We start from the raw sequence: 18,208 nt of genomic DNA, 5'->3' as shown, positions 1-18,208 counted from the left end.
TACAATGGAGTGTGACAAATAAAGGAGAGAGAGAATGAATGGTGAGTATGAAGGAAGTGAAAGAATTGTTCATGGGGAGTGTATTAGAAGCTGGAGAATCAAAGAGAGTGGGAGAGACCCGGTTTAAGGTTTTTAGTGTAACTGGGTCAGGGAAAAGAATTTGAGGGTTGTAGTATTAGACAGGTGGCGGTAGTGCACACTGAGGATGCAAGCCGCCGTTAAACACACGAGAAGAAGAAGACGAAGCAGTAGACGAAGAAGAAGACAGACAAACATGGGGGCACGCGTTACGCGTATTTTTAAAAATTTCAATCTAGAGAATCGGGTGGAACGAGAAATTTCCAGAGAAAAGCCGCGTCCGGCGCCTCGACACGAAGGCAACGTCTCGCCTCAGGCCGACAACGCTGACGGTGAGACACCGGCCCTGAACGTTCCACTAACGTGGAGCAGGCTCCTCAGCAAAGCGATCGCTCCCACTCGGGCTCATAGAGCTGTGTAGTAAACCTCTTTGCTCATTTGTCCGGTTTGTGTCTCAGCAGTGAGCCAGAAAAACGAGCCCTTGCTTTCTCTCCTCAAGTCTGTTTATGTAGAGTCGACAGATCCAGCCGCAGCCGCAGCAGCAGCACAGGTCAGACTGACACAGTGACTGTTGTAAAACCTGGTTTTAAAGGCTCTGTACTATACAGAGCATTTATATACTTGTACAGTGCTTTTTTTACCTTATTAGTGGTCAAACACCCCACCTCGCAGACACACATACACACACCAAGGACCTGTGCCAGAGACACACTTGGGCTTCAGTGTCTTGCCCAAGGACACTGGAAGGAGACAGACACAGGGAAGCTAGGAATTTAACCACTATGATTAGTGGGCAACAGTAAGACCTTATGATTGTATTTGAAGTGTATTTATTGTAGTGTATTTATGCAGCTATATATAAAAACCTTTCAGTCCCAGTTTGACCCCGCCAGGTGTGTGCTTGAGCAAGACACTTCACACTAGCTCCCCACAGCTGCCCTGGGGAATGGGTCAAATGCAGAGATAAATTCCCCCAATATAGGATCAGTAAACTTTGAAAGTTTTAATCATTATCAATTTAAACATTCTAATCTGCAAAGGCTTTGTAGAAAAAGAGTGATTAAAGATTAAAGTGCAGTGAATGCTTAAATATTGATTATAAATCCTTGGTTTGTAACTCTAATCTAAGCACAAGGTTCAGTTCAGACATTCACACTCAGTCATTGATAGGGAGCCAATTGTGTGTCAGATGAAGAAGGGCCATGTCTGCAACAGGGAGTTGGGGGCTTTAGTCTGTTCATAACCACTATTCATGTGGGCCAGTGAAGATCACATCTGTTATACAGTGGAACACAGCATTAAATGCACCTGGGAGTCCAATTTCACTAGCTGGCCTAAGACATATTATGTCTCCAGCTGTTCCCTGTGTGCAGCACACATAGACACAGTAGCGTTCTTCTAGCGTGATGTTTCTGCTCACCTGAACAAAAAGTGGAGCTTTTTGTTGTATATGCACTGACCCACGTACTGACTTGTGATCTTTCTACAGACACCAGTGGAGGTGACAGTGGAGCGACGGCCACTCAGGTTCAGTTTACCAGGGGACCCCTATGGTGTGGTCGAGCTCAAAGACGTTGCTAAAGGCAAACTGACTATCACTGAGGCTCTGAAGGCACTCGGAAGCCACCAGCATCAGCCGCAGACATGGACGCCAGAAAAGATTGCACAGGAGTATTCTTTGAACTTGAATGACACAAAAGCTCTTCTACAGTTCTTCATCCCCTTCCAGATTCAGATCATCCCACCCAAGACTGAAAATGCTAAGCAGATAAGGGCTTCCTAAAACCTTTGGTCATAGCTATCTATGATCAGATTGAATTATGCACTTTGCTGGTGTTGGGGGACTGTTGGCATTTGAAACTTAGAGGCAGTGTTGACAAAGCTGGTTATGTAGTAGCCGTAAGTATGTAATAGCAGATTGTCATAGTTATGTTAAATCTAGAACTAAGGATCGCTAATCCCCAATTATAATGTAATTGTTCCACAATAAAATTGCAATAAATAAGTGCAAAATAAGACTTTTTTAAATAGTTATGTCATTTGTCACAGCTTAAACACAATTATGTAAAATAAAAATATATTTATATATATATTTAAATATAATTTTTTTTTCTTTCATTTTCTGGCATAAGTGTTTTTGATATTAATTACACTTTTCAAAGTCACCATAAAGTTCATCGTATCCATTATAACTATGGCCCAAAGTACTATTGTACTATTCTATTGATGTTTAGCAATATATATATATATACACTCTATTCTCACCCTCCTCGGGTGGTCTCATCCACTTTCCAAGCTCGGGTCCTCTACCAGAGGCCAGGGAGCTTGAGGGTTCTGCGCAGTATCCTTGCTGTTCCTAGGACTGCGCTTTTCTGGACTGAGATTTCGAATGTTTATTTTTCAGGGATCTGTTGTAGCCACTCCTCCAGTTTGGGGGTCACAGCCCCCAGTGCTCCGATCACCACAGGCACCACTGTGGCCTTCAGCTTCCAAGCCTTCTCCAGTTCTTCTCTGAGCCCTTGGTATTTCTCTAGTTTCTCATGTTCCTTTTTCCTGATGTTGCCATCGCTTGGTATTGCCACATCCACCACTACGGCTTTCCTCTGCTCTTTGTCCACCACCACAATGTCTGGTTGGTTCGCCATTACCATTCTGTCAGTCTGGATCTGGAAGTCCCACAGGATCTTGGCTCGCTCGTTCTCTACCACCTTGGGAGGTGTTTCCCACTTTGACCTTGGGGTTTCCAGTCCATACTCCGCGCAGATGTTCCTGTATACTATGCCAGCCAATTGGTTATGGCATTCCATGTATGCTTTGCCTGCCAGCATCTTACACCCTGCAGTTATGTGCTAGATCGTCTCAGGGGCCTCTTTGCACAGTCTACACCTTGGGTCTTGTCTGGTGTGGTAGATCTGGGCTTCTATGGCTCTGGTGCTCAGGGCCTGCTCCTGTGCAGCCAGGATGAGTGCCTCTGTGCTGTCCTTCAGCCCAGCCCTTTCAAGCCATTGTTAGGATTTGTTGAGATCAGCCACTTCAATTAGGTTCCGGTGGTGCATCCCGTGTAAGGGCTTGTCCTCCCATGATGATCCCTCTTCCAGCATCTCATCCTCTGTTCTCCACTGCCTGAGACGTTCACTTAGCACGTCATCTGTCGGGGCCTTATCCTTGATGTACTTATGGATCTTGGATGTTTCATCCTGGATAGTGGCTCTCACGCTCACTAGTCCTCGACCTCCTTCCTTGCGGCTAGCGTATAGTCTCAGGGTGCTGGATTTGGGGTGGAACCCTCCATGCATGGTGAGGAGCTTTCGTGTCTTAACATCTGTGGTCTGTATCTCTTCCTTTGGCCACCTTATTATTCCCGCAGGGTATCTGATCACTGGCAGAGCGTAGCTGTTTATTGCCCGGGATTTGTTCTTGCCATTGAGCTGGCTTCTTAGGACTTGCCTTACTCGTTGGAGGTATTTGGCTGTTGCCGCATTCCTTGTTGCCTGTTCAAGGTTGCCGTTCGCCTGTGGTATTCCAAGGTACTTGTAGTTGTCCTCAATGTCTGCTATTGTTCCTTCTGGAAGTGAGACCCCTTCTGTGTGGATTACCTTGCCTCTCTTTGTCACCATCCTCCCACATTTCTCGAGCCCGAATGACATCCCGATGTCTGAGCTGTAGATCCTTGTGGTGTGGATCAGCGAGTCGATGTCTCGCTCATTCTTAGCATACAGCTTGATGTCGTCCATGTAGAGGAGGTGACTTATGGTGGCCCCGTTCCGGAGTCGCTATCCATAGCCAGTCTTGTTTATTATTTGGCTGAGGGGGTTCAGTCCTATGCAGAACAGCAGTGGGGACAGTGCATCTCCTTGGTATATGCCACATTTGATGGATACTTGGGCAAGTGGCTTCCCATTGGCTTCAAGTGTGGTTTTCCACAACCTCATCGAATTTGCAATGAAGGCCCTTAGAGTTCTGTTGATGTTGTACAGCTCCAAGCATTCAGTGATCCATGTGTGTGGCATTGAGTCATAGGCTTTCTTGTAGTCGATCCAGGCTGTGCACAGGTTGGTGTGTCGCATTCTGCAGTCTTGGGCAACTGTTCTGTCTACCAGGAGTTGGTGTTTGGCTCCTCTGGTATCCTTACCAATGCCCTTCTGTGCATCGCTCATGTATTGACCCGTGTGCCCACTTATCTTAGCGGCGATGATGCCTGACATGAGCTTCCATGTTGTGGAGAGACAGGTTATTGGCCGGTAGTTGGATGGGACTGTACCCTTTGAGGGATCCTTCATTATCAGGATCGTTCGCCCTTCGGTTAGCCATTCAGGGTGAGTCCCATCCCTTAGCAGCTGGTTCATTTGTGCTGCCAGGCGCTCATGGATTGCAGTGAGTTTCTTTAGCCAGTAGGCGTGGATCATGTCAGTGCTGTCCAGTTTTTCATACCTGAGACTCTTTGTTGGATGTCTGCCACTGTGATAGTCACTGGGTTCTGTTCAGGGAGGTTGCTGTGGTCTTCCCTCAGATCCACCAGCCACTGTGCATTGTTGTTGTGTGATGCCTCCCTCTCCCATATCCCTTTCCAGTACTGTTCAGTTTCCAGCCTTGGTGGGTCTGCTCTGCTGTTATTACCCTGCCATTGAGAGTACACTTTCGCAGGTTGTGTTGCGAACAGCCGGTTTATTCGTCTGGCTTTGTTATCTCTGGTGTATCTCTTTAGGCGGCTGGCCAAGGCTTGTAGCCTTTGCTTGACAGTTTCGAGTGCTTCAGGTATTAGCATCTGGCTGTACTTCTTGGGCATCGGTCTTTTCATTGCACCTCTCTGGGCCTCTGTCATTTGGCTCACTTCCCTCCGAGCTGCCTTGATTTTTGCTTCCAACCTTCGTTTCCATGGTGGGTATTGTTTCTCATGGCTCCCATGGTTGCTCTTATAGCCAAGCACCTCTAGGATCACTGATGCTGAAGCGTATATCAGCTCATTGGTTTCCGTGATTGTTGTGGTAGGGATCGCTCTCAATGCTGCATTCACATCTTCCATGAGACTTTCTGATGGTACTTCACTTAGCCGTTGCGGTTCGGGGTTGCCTGTTCAGTCTCGCCATGATCTTATCTTTCAGGTCAGTTGCTGCCTCGCTCAGCGTATCTGTGCTTATTGGGGCTTCGTACCCAATTTCCGGTTGGGGAGACGGTGAAGCCTCCCGTCTGACCTGGCGTCCTGGCTCCCCCATGCCGTAGCATTTGTGTTGTATCTCGTCAATCTCAAGTTGTGATAGCAGTTGCCGTTTGTGGATGTTGGAACACTGAGCTACTAGTTGCTTCGCCGTCAGCCTTGAATGTGGGTTTCTCCGTTCCCATTCACCGCACATTCTTTGCATGTAGCCCCTCTGACTAGGGTTACTTGAGTAGTAGCATTCCAACAGAGCCTTGTTCTCGCATCTCAGCCATTTCTTTCTTGTTCCAGTAGCCCACTTCTCGCCAAGGTGCTCTGGTTCCCCAACACCTGACGCAGACCTTGTTAGACCGGGCGACGTCTGAGCCGGTATCTCATGTGGTTCGTTGTCTCTCATGATATGAGGTAGGCGGTGGCTTGAAGGGTCTTGCCCAAGGACCCACACTGGATGCCTATTCGCCCTAATGGGGATTCGAACCGGGAACCCCCCCCGTATGCAAGTCATGCGACTTTACTGATTGAGCTATCCAGTGAGCTATATATATATATATATATATATATATATATATATATATATATATATATATATATATATATATATATATATATATATATATATGCTCATTACTAGAGTTCATTACTAACTAACTATATATATATATATATATATATATATATATATATATATATATATATATATATATATATATATATATATATATATATATATATATATATAGTTAGTTAGTTAGTTAGTTAAGCTGTAACATAAAATTATTCACCAAAAGGTGAGACAGCCAGAGTGATGAGGCCGCTACACCCAGTCAAACGAGGGAGCCTAAATACCATGCCAAACACTGAATCTTTATGCAATCATTTGTTTTCAGTTGTTTAAAATTAAAAATAATTAGTTTGACTCCAATGAGCCACATCAATGAATAATATAACAATGATAAAAGGTGGAAACTCTCGAAGGGGGGTTAACATTTTCTAGGTGGTGCATAAACATAAACACAGTAATTATGTGTCAGTATCACAGTTAAATAATTTTTTAATCAAATATTAAATCAATATCACCACGTGCTTTCGAGCATGTTCCTGTTTGTATGCGGAACTACTTTCATTAGCGTTGTCAGCACCAGCTACACAAACAAATTCTTTCATTATTAGTGAATAATGTTTCAAAAACGCTGTACGTGCTCCAGTCGTCTTCTTTACCACCCTACAGCACCGACACGTGCCCAAACAAGGACTTCCTACAAGAAAGCCCCTCCCAAGTGTTGGCCTGCAATTGGAAGAAGCTAAAAGCGGGCCGTTGTTTAGGAAACGTCCACTTTTGCCCATGTAAGTGGTCTATGTGGGTGTCAACTCTCGCTAAACACAATTCGAAAGAGCGCAAATGTTCCCGGAAGCCACACGACTGTGCTTTCATAGTAAGGCCAAAGATTTATAAAAATTGTTAAAAATATGTAGTCAAAACATAGGTGCGAAACACGCATGTTTCACAGACTTCAGGTAATAGATAAAACCTGTTATTGGTTTTATTTTTTACCAGAATTTCTGACTTTCAGTTAAGTAGCAAGTTTAAAGTATTTTTTTTACATGCATGCATTTGTTTACTTTTATGCAATATTGTTAATGTAAGAATATGTTATATTGTTGTCCTACAAGTTTAGATACATTTGGAGCTTTATATAAAAATAATAAAAATATTAGAATCAGATTTATGTTTATAAATTTATCTTTTGCCAGCACATAAAGTTGTTAAAAACCGCCCCAAGTAATTTTACCATGATTTTTACAGAAATTAAAAGTTTTTCTATACGTTTTTATCATTATATCGAATCTAGAATAAATTTTGTACATTTACAGCAGAAGGCATCGAATTTCTTACGGTTTAAAATATATTGTTCAGGCTACTTAGTAAAGGGTTTATACTACATAGGATACTTTTTCTAGTGAGTCTGTGTACTCTTTTTATCTGTGGTATATCAGCTTATATAATTCGCAATATGCTTGAGAACACCCTATTAGTATCTTTATATTTATTTCCAAGATGGTAATATCGTTAAAGCATCATTTACTTTGAAAGTCTTGGCAGGAAGCGGTTCTTAGCACTGCCGCCGCCTTGCCGAGGGTAGGGAGTTCGTAACAGAGTAGTGAGGATTTGTCTGCATACAGTAGGTGTCCTGGTACGTCTGGTGCTGGAGGATGTGCTGCTCACACCTCGTCGTTAAGTGAAGCAAATGGATGAACAGAAGGCCGGAGCAGCGATTTATCTCCGGCAGCTGTTGCTAAGGTTCAAACGTGGATAATCGGCGCGGCGTCGCTCGTGCCGCTCTGGAAACAAAGCGAACGCGGACCGAGCGTCATGTCCAGCTCCGTCTGTGTAGGTGGAGGCAGGGGCACCGACGATCAGCCTCGCCGCTAACCTTCCGGGGCATGTGGACAACGCATCCCTGCTACTTCACCTGTTTCACGCCCAGGCCACAGCGAGGACTGAGCTCCACCAGCGGATAATGAGGCAAGTCGACCCCTCCTCCCAGATGTTCGCTCAGAGCCGACATTAGGCGACGTCGATGTGCAAACACTGGCATCAGCTCCCCACGCTGAAGCGTTCCTACAATCGGTTTAGAACCGGCCCCTTGCCTGGAGGATGTAGAAGGCCTTCTCTTAACCAGGGCTCGTTATGCTTGACATGAGTTTCTCCCCACGTTTACACCAGTTCTCAGCATCTCAGAGTTTGTCGAACACGTTCATCAGTCCGCTGCTGAAACGCTTGGGTGTGATGTTTCTTTCTGACTATGATGCAGTCTGTCACCATCATCTGGCCAACATATGGCCAGCAGCTAGCTCATGTACAAATATTCATAGACACGGGTAGAACAGTAGCTAACTCTAAAACAGGCCTTACTCATTTAAATGGATAATCAGTGGGCCTCCGTATGTAGCCGATGCCCAAAAACCTCAGGGTCAGTGGTTCACTTCCTCCCGGCCTCATGTTGAGGTGTCAGTGATCTATGTACATGCGTTCACCATTAATTTCACATACACATACTTCGGATTGTTCCCGCTTTTCCAGAACAGCAGGTGCCGGATCATTCACTCCATTTTCACTGCAGTTTGCAGGATGGAGTGTCTTCTTTGCCTATTGAGGTTCAGTAGTGTGAAACCCAAGGCTTGTATGCTGAGTGTGAAGATTTAAAGCACGAAGCAGGAAGTAAACTGCTTCTAGTTTGCTTTCATTCATACAGTATAAAAACAGAGCCTGTCCAGCTCTGCTTCTGTTAAACATCCCAGGAGCATTTGATAATGTTATCAGCTGATTGGCGACATGCCCAGCGACCAGAGCCTTTGGTTCTAGCCACATAAAGGCTGACATGCTCTTAGCTCACAATAATTACTCATAATTGTCACTGCTTGTTTTTTTTTACACCCACATAGGATTTAAAAGACAGCACATTTACTTCTGGGCATTTGCTGCTTAGCCACTGTGCATGATAGCACTAACCCAGTCCAGTGTTTATACAAATGATAAGGCTTTTTATTGCAGTGTTTGACTTGTCTCCGGTTGAACACTGGTTGGTGTTTACTGCTGGCGAGGAAGAAACAGCACAATGAGGGCCTAACATGGCTTCTTATCATCTTGAAAAAACAAACCCACCTTCATTAAGGTTCTGTTTCTCTTTTCTATAAGAAGAGGTGCAGAGATGTTGGCTGGAGAGCAAGGTTACTGTACTTCCATGTACTTATACTAAGCTAGGCTAAGTTAAGATAAGCTAGCTAAGTCTTTCGAGATGATGCATGATGTTACTGATGTTGATCTCAGTCTTGGAAAGAAAAGGAGTAGATTCTGAAACTAGCATCAAAGACACAACTTTTGCAATTATCGTTAAGACAGTTTCTTGGTGACATCCTTTTTGTTTGTACAATAAACTCCACTTCAATGCAGTATTATTTCAAAGCAACTATGATCCGAGGAGAATATATATACATCATAATCTCATATCACAATTGGGGATTCTGAGATTGGAGACTGGCATTACAGCTCTTTGAATTAAGTTTTCATATGATCTGTTTTCATTACACTTTATTTTAATGACCTATGCATTCACTAAAGCTTTTTTATTTGTCATAGGGTCTTGCAGCGGTGAAGATGTCGCCATTCTGCTTGAACTCGACAGTATCCACAGCTTCATGTTTACTGTGAGCTGACCAGCTACAATGCCTGCTCTCCTTGAGGACGAATGGTTCACTCCAGTGCAGATCCCCCTCCAGAGGCAGGGGACGTTAATGCCAGTTTCCGTTGCCTCCTTATGAGGCTGCTGAAAGGCGACTGATGGAGAACATCCTCGCTGCCAATGGGACCTTCGGCTCCCAGTTGCCCCCAGGGCTGGTCACACCAACGGTGGTAACGCCGGGGAGCCTGCAGATGCTCAGCGTACCTCTGCAGATCTTCTTTTGCTTCGTCATGGTTGCCATCCTGCTGGTGGCCCTCCTGGGAAACGTGGTGGTGTGCCTGATGGTGTACCAGAGGTCTGCTATGCGCTCAGCCATAAACATCCTGTTGGCCAGCTTGGCATTCGCAGACATGATGCTGGCCGTCCTCAACATGCCCTTTGCTCTGGTTACCGTCATGGCCACCAAGTGGATCTTTGGAGACGTTTTCTGTCGAGTGTCAGCCATGCTCTTTTGGTTCTTCGTGGTGGAAGGTGTGGCCATACTGCTTATAATAAGCATAGATCGTTTTCTTATAATTGTCCAGAAGCAAGATAAGCTCAGCCCACAGAGAGCTAAAGTGCTGATAGTGGTCACATGGGGACTTTCCTTTTTTTTGTCTTTTCCCCTGGCTGTCGGTTCCCCTCCCCTTCCGATTCCCCCCAGGGCTCCTCAGTGTGTATTTGGCTTCAGCACCGAGCCTGGTTACCAAGCCTATGTGTTGATACTACTGCTGGTCTTCTTCTTCATACCTTTCATGGTCATGCTCTACACATTTCTGGGGATTCTAAACACCATTCGTCATAATGCCATTCGCATCCACAGTCACCCAGATAGCATCTGTCTGAGCCAGGCTAGCAAACTGGGCCTGCTGAGCCTCCAGAGACCCTTCCAAATGAACATAGACATGAGCTTCAAGACCCGTGCCTTTGCCACCATCCTCATCCTATTCTCTGTGTTTACGGTGTGTTGGGCGCCTTTCACTGCCTACAGTTTGGTAACTACCTTTAACAATGGGTTCTATCACAAAGACAGCTTTTTTCAAATCAGCACATGGGTCCTGTGGTTGTGCTACCTCAAGTCAGCCCTCAACCCTCTCATTTACTACTGGCGGATCAAGAAGTTCCGCGATGCCTGCCTTGATCTGATGCCCAAGTACTTCAAGTTTCTTCCTCAGCTGCCAGGCAACACAAAGAGGCGCATACAGCCGAGCGCAGTGTATGTGTGTGGAGAACATCGCTCCGTGGTTTAAAAAGGGAAGTCATGCATCTACACAGTTGCACTGCATTGGGGTTTATAACACGGGACTCAGACACAGGGTTGGGCTTCCCACACTAAATACCAAATCCCCGGTGTTTTTGATTATTTTGAGGAGTATACGCATTTTTTCTACAACAACCGATTTTATTGTAAAACTGTTGTCATTGATTTTGGTGGAAACCTGTTGAACTCAACGTAAAAAAAAAAAATGCACCCTCCATTCAGTGCTTCAGTAGCTATGGCCAGAAAAATCCACACAGATGATAACACTTAAGTGTGAAACACAGTGTAGTAATGCAGAATAAAAAACACTAGCAGCATAGTTCAGTATTTACCTTTAATGTCTTTACCTTTAATGTTGTTAACTCGGTTTGGGCCAACTTGGCTTTGGGCAGTAGACTGCAGTAGGAATGTGACGACAATCTCTCTGAACCTGAGGAAGTGTAATGAATCCACCGCCCAGAAACAATATTTCAAACTCACAACCTCTTACAGAGTTGGTATGAAGTTTTTTGTCTATATTCAAACAATGGAACTTACTCAGGTTTTACATTGGAATCATGGAGCTACCATAAGACAACAAGTTGTTGTTGTGTTGGGACATTTTGCCTTTCAGATATAATTTAAGAGTTAATAATTGAACCTTGGGTTTATAACATCAAAGGCTCTGTTAATCAAAGGTTAAGTACCACAGTAACAGGTGTTGTGTTGTAGTACACAGGTAGACTAGTTGTTCTACGTATTTGATCAGCCAGTGTGATGCTCGATGCTCTCACTTTTGTGTTTAAAGTTGGTTTAGTGGTTGACATCCTTTATGTCCTGAAACCATGAGCATTTAAATGCCCTCCGTAGTTTAATGCAGTAATCACATCAGTGTGACGTTCTGACCTTTCAGGGTGCATGAGAACAATCTCAGTGAGTCATACAGTAGGATACCTTACATTGATCGCAACAGCACTATGTTTGGGGAAGGTTTGGATTTTTGAAAAATATTTTGCAGCCAGGAGAATAACTCATCGATTGTGATGGTCTGGCAGACATAGAGTTAGCAGGCTTGTAGCCTGCTACCTACATGTAGCAGTAGACCAGTATGTAAGTAATTGTGCCATGTCGCAACAGAGGCAAAATGGACAGTAAAGATTGGTTTGGAACAGGCCCCATTATGCGTTTGGTTTTTAGTAAGTTTCCCATTTTAACTTTTAAATTCATTTAACTATGAAAATTAAGTTCAAATTATGGGAACACTAAAAGTCTAAACTCTAAAAAACACTGTAATATGGTTCAGGTCAAATGAAAACCCTTTATGTTTTCCTCTGATTTTATTGTTATACATTTTTACAATCCGTGCCATGTTCTGGAATCCCTGTATTGCTTATGTCAGTGATAGGTTGTTCTCTATAAGCTGAAGCCATGCATTATCTAAATATGTACGGGGGCACAGGGACGTAGCAGCCATGTTGTGTACAGGATCACAAATAGTGTGATGACATCAGAATCCGGTTAAATCAGGGTTATTGTTTGGTTTATGCTCAAGTCCAGCTGCTCTCCAGTGGTTCAGGTCTGTCTACGTACCAACAAGCACATTGGTCTTCGTTTTAGAAAATGTTATAATGCAGACACTCATCTTCACCAGCAGCATCAGGAATCTGACTGGGTGTTGGATGTTTTTTACTGTAGTGCCGTTTTCGGCACCTTAAGGAGAATAGTAGTGTTAACTCGTACAATAAAGAATTTATCACAGTACTACACTGTCTCACCACCTAACTACCTAAATGCGATGCCCGGCCCTGTTCAGTTAGACAGCAGCTAAACTTGCTCTTCTGTAAGAAGGTCCAAACCACTCTTCAGAGCTTTATGTTCCTGGATGCACTGAATGGCACAAACGGTGACTTTTTCCTTTAACTTTGTGTGGGTAAAGCTGGGCCTCACTTGACCATGACGTCTTTACTTAGCACTGGGATCAGGAGTTGTATGAATGCACAGTTTGTTCTTAGCTGTGTAAAAGTTATTTTTTACAAAGCATGTAATTCAACTGCTTCAACAGAATTTGAATGTGGTCAGAATGTGGCCATGACACATTTGAACATGTGTTTCTATTTAAATGTTTTTGATGTGCCTATTGATTAGTCCATTTGCTGGTCAGGATGCTGCTATATCTGGTGAAAATGTGCAATTTTAGTGTACAATACTGTTGAATGTAATAAAGAAATAGACATTTCTTATATTGGTAATCTGTCCGTTGTGGGCTTTCTGTGTGGATGGCTTGGATCAGAACCAGAATTGAGAACGGTGACTGGCCTGAGTTTGTATGTTCCTCCAGACAGAGATATGTTTTTTTAGGATGAAGTAATATGTGTTGCTGACACATGACTTAGTGATATTTGCTGTTGGAGCCACACTGAGCCCTGCCGTGGACTGGGGACCTGTGCAGGATGTATTCAACTGGAATGAATGACGTGAGTCATACTGACTTTTTATATTATACTATTTATTTATATTATATTATTTATTTATTTTAGTTTTATTTATATCCAAACAAATAAGTAAACATAAATACATAAATAATAAATAAAGGTTAATATATTTAGTATAGATCCTTTACAGTAGTTTTAAATTAGATAACGTTGTACCCTAAGGCTTCAGGTTTGCCAATGCAGGGTTTACCTGCTGCCTCTGTGTATTCATTATTCTGCACCCAGTGCGTTACTATTGTGTCTCCTCGTTCCATGCAGGGACTGCGGGACATCTCCACTGTGTTTGTGTGCATCAGTGATTCCTGTCAGGCTGCTTTTACTCTGACCGGCCCCGGCAGTGGAACCCGGGTCATCACAGACTTGTGCTGTGCTTCAGATAAGACCTGCACCACACACACATCATGAGCCTGGTTGCTGTTTCACAGCAGGATTTGTTGTGTTTGCTGATTGCTGCTTAAAATGGCTGCGCCCCAAGTGTTGACCCTAATTATTTAGCAGCACAAGCCCATGTTTCTAAATGTTTACATGGAAATGGTACATTTGTCAAAAGTATTGTCAGTATCCATAAAGACCAAGCTTGCGTAAAATAATATTAGTGAGTGAATATTAGCACCTTTACATTACGAAAGGCTTAAGAGATTATCATAAAAACCTGTTAAAAAACAAATATACAGTATGCTACAAAGGCTTCAGCTGCACTCAGATTACGGGGTATAAATTAATTCTGACTCACATTAATTAAACACAAGTTAAGACTGTTCACATTCAACACAACACATTCAATAAAAAAAAAGGTTCAGTACCCATTAACCCCTCACTGATGTTCACCGTGGTGAGTCTGAACCTATACTGATCCTGACAGAAAGTAATGACCACCTGCTTAAGCTCTAATGATCCATGTTCAGGCTGATCAAAAAGAACATCATCTTACTTTTTCATGCCAAGTTACCCTGAGCTGTGACGACCGAAGGAACTGTAGCAGTGGGAAAGTAGATTATTTAGATAGAGAACATCAAATCTGGGGTACACAAAGACTTCAACCTTTTTATTTTACATACAAAATGTGACAACAAAATAAAAGTTTGGGTTTTGTGAAGGGGTTTAATAGGAGACTCTTCCACCTTCTACAGTAAATAACACAGGCTGAGGCCAAGGGCAGCGATATGCAAGACCATCATGGTCAACACTCCAAAAATTATTCTTGCTAATAAAACATATTTATAATTTTTAAGTATTATATAAATGAAAAATAGGATTTTAAATGATTGTTTTTTTAAATAAACATAATGCAAATATGCTCAAACATTTAATGTATGCAAAAACACCAAATAACCTTTACCTGAAATCTGAAATGAATGAATGAATGGACCAAAAGTTTGGTCAGTATACACTCTAAAAAGTAATCATGACTAAAACCTAAATTTTATGTAATTTAATTAAAGTTAATTTTGCATGTTACCTATGTCATCAGTTAAGGGTTATGTGAAATATCTACTAAAAGATGAGATAATATCTACTCATATTAGACATCCATGAGGAGGCTCAACTGAGCTTGAGCTGCAAACCCGGTGCTTCACAGGCCAATTTATACCAACTGAGCCACCAGAGCAGTACTTTTATAACTATTGATTTTTAAAGCACAAACTCCTTCAAAAAAGTACAAATTGTATAATTTTACATTATGTTTATATATTATATATCAGGGTTCATCGATAACCAATCAACTAATACTAATAGTTATATTTATTTATGTTTAGTTATAATTGATAAAGTTATATCCAAATTTGTGGATTGGTGGCTCAGCGGGTATACAGTAGTATTGGACTGGGAAACAGAAGGTTGCTAGTTCAAGTTGATTCCACCAGGTCCTTGAGTAAGTCACTTCACTGAGTATGTCCAGTAAGGTAAAGGTGAGATGTAGAGAAGGATGTCTGATATCTGAAGTTCATTTCTTTGTCACCTGACAGCTGACATACCCTATTTATTGATGGAATCATAAATAATCTGTGGGCTTTGATTCTTGTAATGTGAGCATGTTGATTTTGTGGTATAAGCTGCCACAATCATAAAATAAAATCTACTACTACTACTACTACTACTACTACTACTACTACTACTACTACTACTACTACTACTACTACTACTACTAATAATAATAATAATAATAATTAAAAAAATGTCACATTTTGGAAACAATAAATGCACCAGGTAAACATTTTAGGAAACTTATTGCTACTTTTTGCTTTAAAAGTCTCACTAATTGTCAAAATAAGTTTTACTTTCAATCTCTACCAGCCGTCATGTAAAAGGCAGCTCAGGCTGTTCTCGTTCATCGTTCACAGCTCAGGCTCTGTGGCGAGCAGCAAGCACTCCAGTTCTTTTGTGATTCATTCATACGGACCTCTATGGATCGTTCGTTTGTTCATTTGTCATGTGACAATCAGGCCACGCAGGCTCTGTGGCGAGCAGCAAGCATTCGTAAATCGTTCCTACGGATCATTCGTTTGTTTGTTCATTTATCATGTGACCGCTACCAAATGACTGTTGCGCTGTTAAACAACAATGGTTGGGAAGATGCAGGACATAAGTCACGTTAATTTGGTGTGTATTTCACATGGTTTGAATTGCTTGTGGCATTTTGTGATTATATTTTGTCTGCTGAAGCAAACCATGGTATCTTGAGTGTATACTGTTTGAGAACCGCAATCTCTCCATCTCTACCCAGGTGGAATCACGTGATATAAGGCTAGCCGTTAGCCCATCGTTATCCCTTTGCACTTCAGAGCTAACAGCTGGGTGATCGCTACAATAGGAAATTGCAGATGAATGCGGTTATGTCTGTTATTACCCCATCCTGTGTTACAGCCTAAATCGAGTTGTAATTCGGGGTTATGCCATTGTTCTATCAAATTCTAACATGTATGGTAACTGTCGTGTTGAAAGTAGTGATAGGCAGATGAAGCTTTATGAAGCATTGAAGCCTTTCATCCAGTAGGTTCAATCCAGTGCAAAGCTTCTTGAAGCTTCATTTGCTCTAGTAGGAGATCTACTGGACGCAACAATATCAGTTGGCATTTGAAGCATTTGGCACATGCAGAGAGCCAGTGAATTAAACTGTCAGCAAAATAAAGAAGTATGCAAAACATGTATATTGTATGTTTTACTGTATACATACATACTGGCATTACATAAAATGATTATTTGGAAATGATTATTTACAATGAGGTGAGGGTATGCACAATGATTGTGCTTTTGTTATGGCCAGTGATTATGGTTTAGGAGACACATCATTGTTTTTTTTATTTAAAAACATCAGTTTCTCTACTGTGGCAGATTTATTTTTTGACATTATTTCTTCTGCTTTGGAATACAGCTGCTCACAGGGTTTTGCCACTGCTAACGTACATAAATGGGGATAGACATATTTCTGTCTCTTGCAGTGTTGGAGCCCGTGGGAAAATCCGAACCGCTTCCTAAATCAGTCACGTGGTACAGCCGGGCCGCGAGGAGTTGTGCGTCATCAATTTCAGCCCCGCCCCTAAATGAAGCGAGCCTCGGTACGTGCATTGCGGAAACCCCACCTCTTCTACTTGGCACACGCTTTGTAGCTTCAATACGGAACGTCACATCACTAGTTGCAAGCTTATTTGCGAATTAGTCACGTCTGTGCTGCTTATCTGGACAGTTACCTATAGCTTGTGTAACATAGCAAATGTGCTGTCTTTTTCTATACTGTAGGGGGGCACATCCCTGTTACCCACAGGCAAGGAGGTTGTCAAACAGAGAAATCACTGGAGACTTGGTACTCAGACTTCTGCTGTTTAGATCAGGAGTGAAGGTATGTACATTGACCAAGACTTTCGATTTTATATTTGAAATGTTACCACTATGTTTATCTGTTGTTTTAGCACAGGCAGGCCTGTCCTCTTGTTTGGTTTCATTTTTTGCCTGGTATTGTTTACATTAGAGATGGATGTGACCTACATAACATTTCACTAATCTATAATTCTGATTGCAGTACCTTTTTGTTTTGATGAGGTGATAGTGAGGACAGCCGCAGCCTCCATCTGGTAGACCCCTGGTCATCTGTCTACAACTACAGTATACCTGTCCTGCTGCAGAAACAAATCTGCAACATAATCAAGTTTACCCCCTACCCAGGACATGGTCTGTTTACCCTACTTCCATCAAGCATTTCATCTGCAACGCCCTGCAAAAGCTTCTGTCCTCAAACCTCCAGACTTCTTAATTAACTCAGTAACCTATACATTGCACATTGGAGTGTGAAGATAACAGTTTGTTCCAGCTTTGGAGTAGTGGTGCATTTTTTGGTTAACAATAATGTCTGCTTTAACTGTTACATCATTCACTGAACTCTGTTTTTCTGAGGGGAAAACACTTTTATTCAGGAAATCATAGTATTGAAATTACATGTTTTTCTCTTTCTAATATGGTAAGCTATAAAGGTGAACTGGCCATAAGAATGTGTAAATATAAATTAAAAATTCAATTGTTTAAAAAGATTCTTAATGAGTATTGAACACACAAAAAACACATTTCTACTCAAATGGTAAAGGAGTTATTCCACAGGTGGTCTACATCCATCATACAGTGATCATCATTTAGTGTTTTATCCATCAGGAAACTCTGCCTTCATCTACATCCCAAGCATGAAGAGATGGCAACTCATTCTTCACCCCAGGAATCCCCAGGACGAGATTACTAGCCTCTGTAGACTAGATACCTGTAACAACTTCAGAGACATATTACTGTCAGATTTATCAAGAATGATCAAAAAACATTAATAAAAAACATAACTAGAAACATGTCACTGCAATTATGCTTTATTGGAGTATTTAATATCACCTAAATAGTCTATATTTTAAATGTGTGTCTTTTTAAGTGTGTCCACCCCAGGAATTTAACCCAGGCTCTTCTCTCTGTTAGCCGACAGTACTACCCACTGCACCACCATGCTGCCCACCTCATAGTTCATACTTAGTTCATTTTAAACACATCCATT

At 42.3% G+C, this 18,208-nt stretch overlaps 2 protein-coding genes and 1 long non-coding RNA gene across 4 annotated transcripts; all 3 read left to right on the top strand.

Annotated features, from left to right (window-relative positions):
• Positions 1-218: 218 nt before the first annotated feature.
• Positions 219-2,096, top strand: ndufaf4 (NADH:ubiquinone oxidoreductase complex assembly factor 4). Of its 2 annotated transcripts, none has more exons than XM_029142135.3 (3): positions 219-410; positions 540-628; positions 1,568-2,096. In XM_029142135.3, exons 1-3 carry the CDS (start codon positions 275-277, stop codon positions 1,859-1,861), a joined length of 519 nt encoding a protein of 172 aa, XP_028997968.1. In that variant the 5' UTR covers positions 219-274; the 3' UTR covers positions 1,862-2,096. The 2 variants fall into 2 exon arrangements, with proteins under 2 accessions (XP_028997968.1, XP_028997967.1); XM_029142134.3 differs by having other exon boundaries at positions 537-628.
• Positions 2,097-7,332: 5,236 nt separating this feature from the next.
• gpr63 (G protein-coupled receptor 63) lies at positions 7,333-12,942 on the top strand. The gene is given in 3 exon segments (XM_029141509.3): positions 7,333-7,757; positions 9,372-9,550; positions 9,553-12,942. Coding segments are annotated over 2 exon segments (1,221 nt in total). The 5' UTR covers positions 7,333-7,757; positions 9,372-9,480; the 3' UTR covers positions 10,704-12,942.
• Positions 12,943-13,258: 316 nt separating this feature from the next.
• On the top strand, positions 13,259-18,016 carry LOC129603689 (uncharacterized). The gene is made up of 3 exons (XR_008693827.1): positions 13,259-16,742; positions 16,924-17,023; positions 17,204-18,016. It is a non-coding gene; the product is annotated as an uncharacterized LOC129603689 (long non-coding RNA).
• Positions 18,017-18,208: the final 192 nt, after the last annotated feature.

Source organism: Betta splendens, chromosome 24 (genome assembly GCF_900634795.4).
Source record: "Betta splendens chromosome 24, fBetSpl5.4, whole genome shotgun sequence".
Classification (NCBI taxonomy): domain Eukaryota; kingdom Metazoa; phylum Chordata; class Actinopteri; order Anabantiformes; family Osphronemidae; genus Betta; species Betta splendens.
Note: the sequence above shows the minus strand (reverse complement) of the source record. Positions and strands in the feature narration are given on the sequence as shown.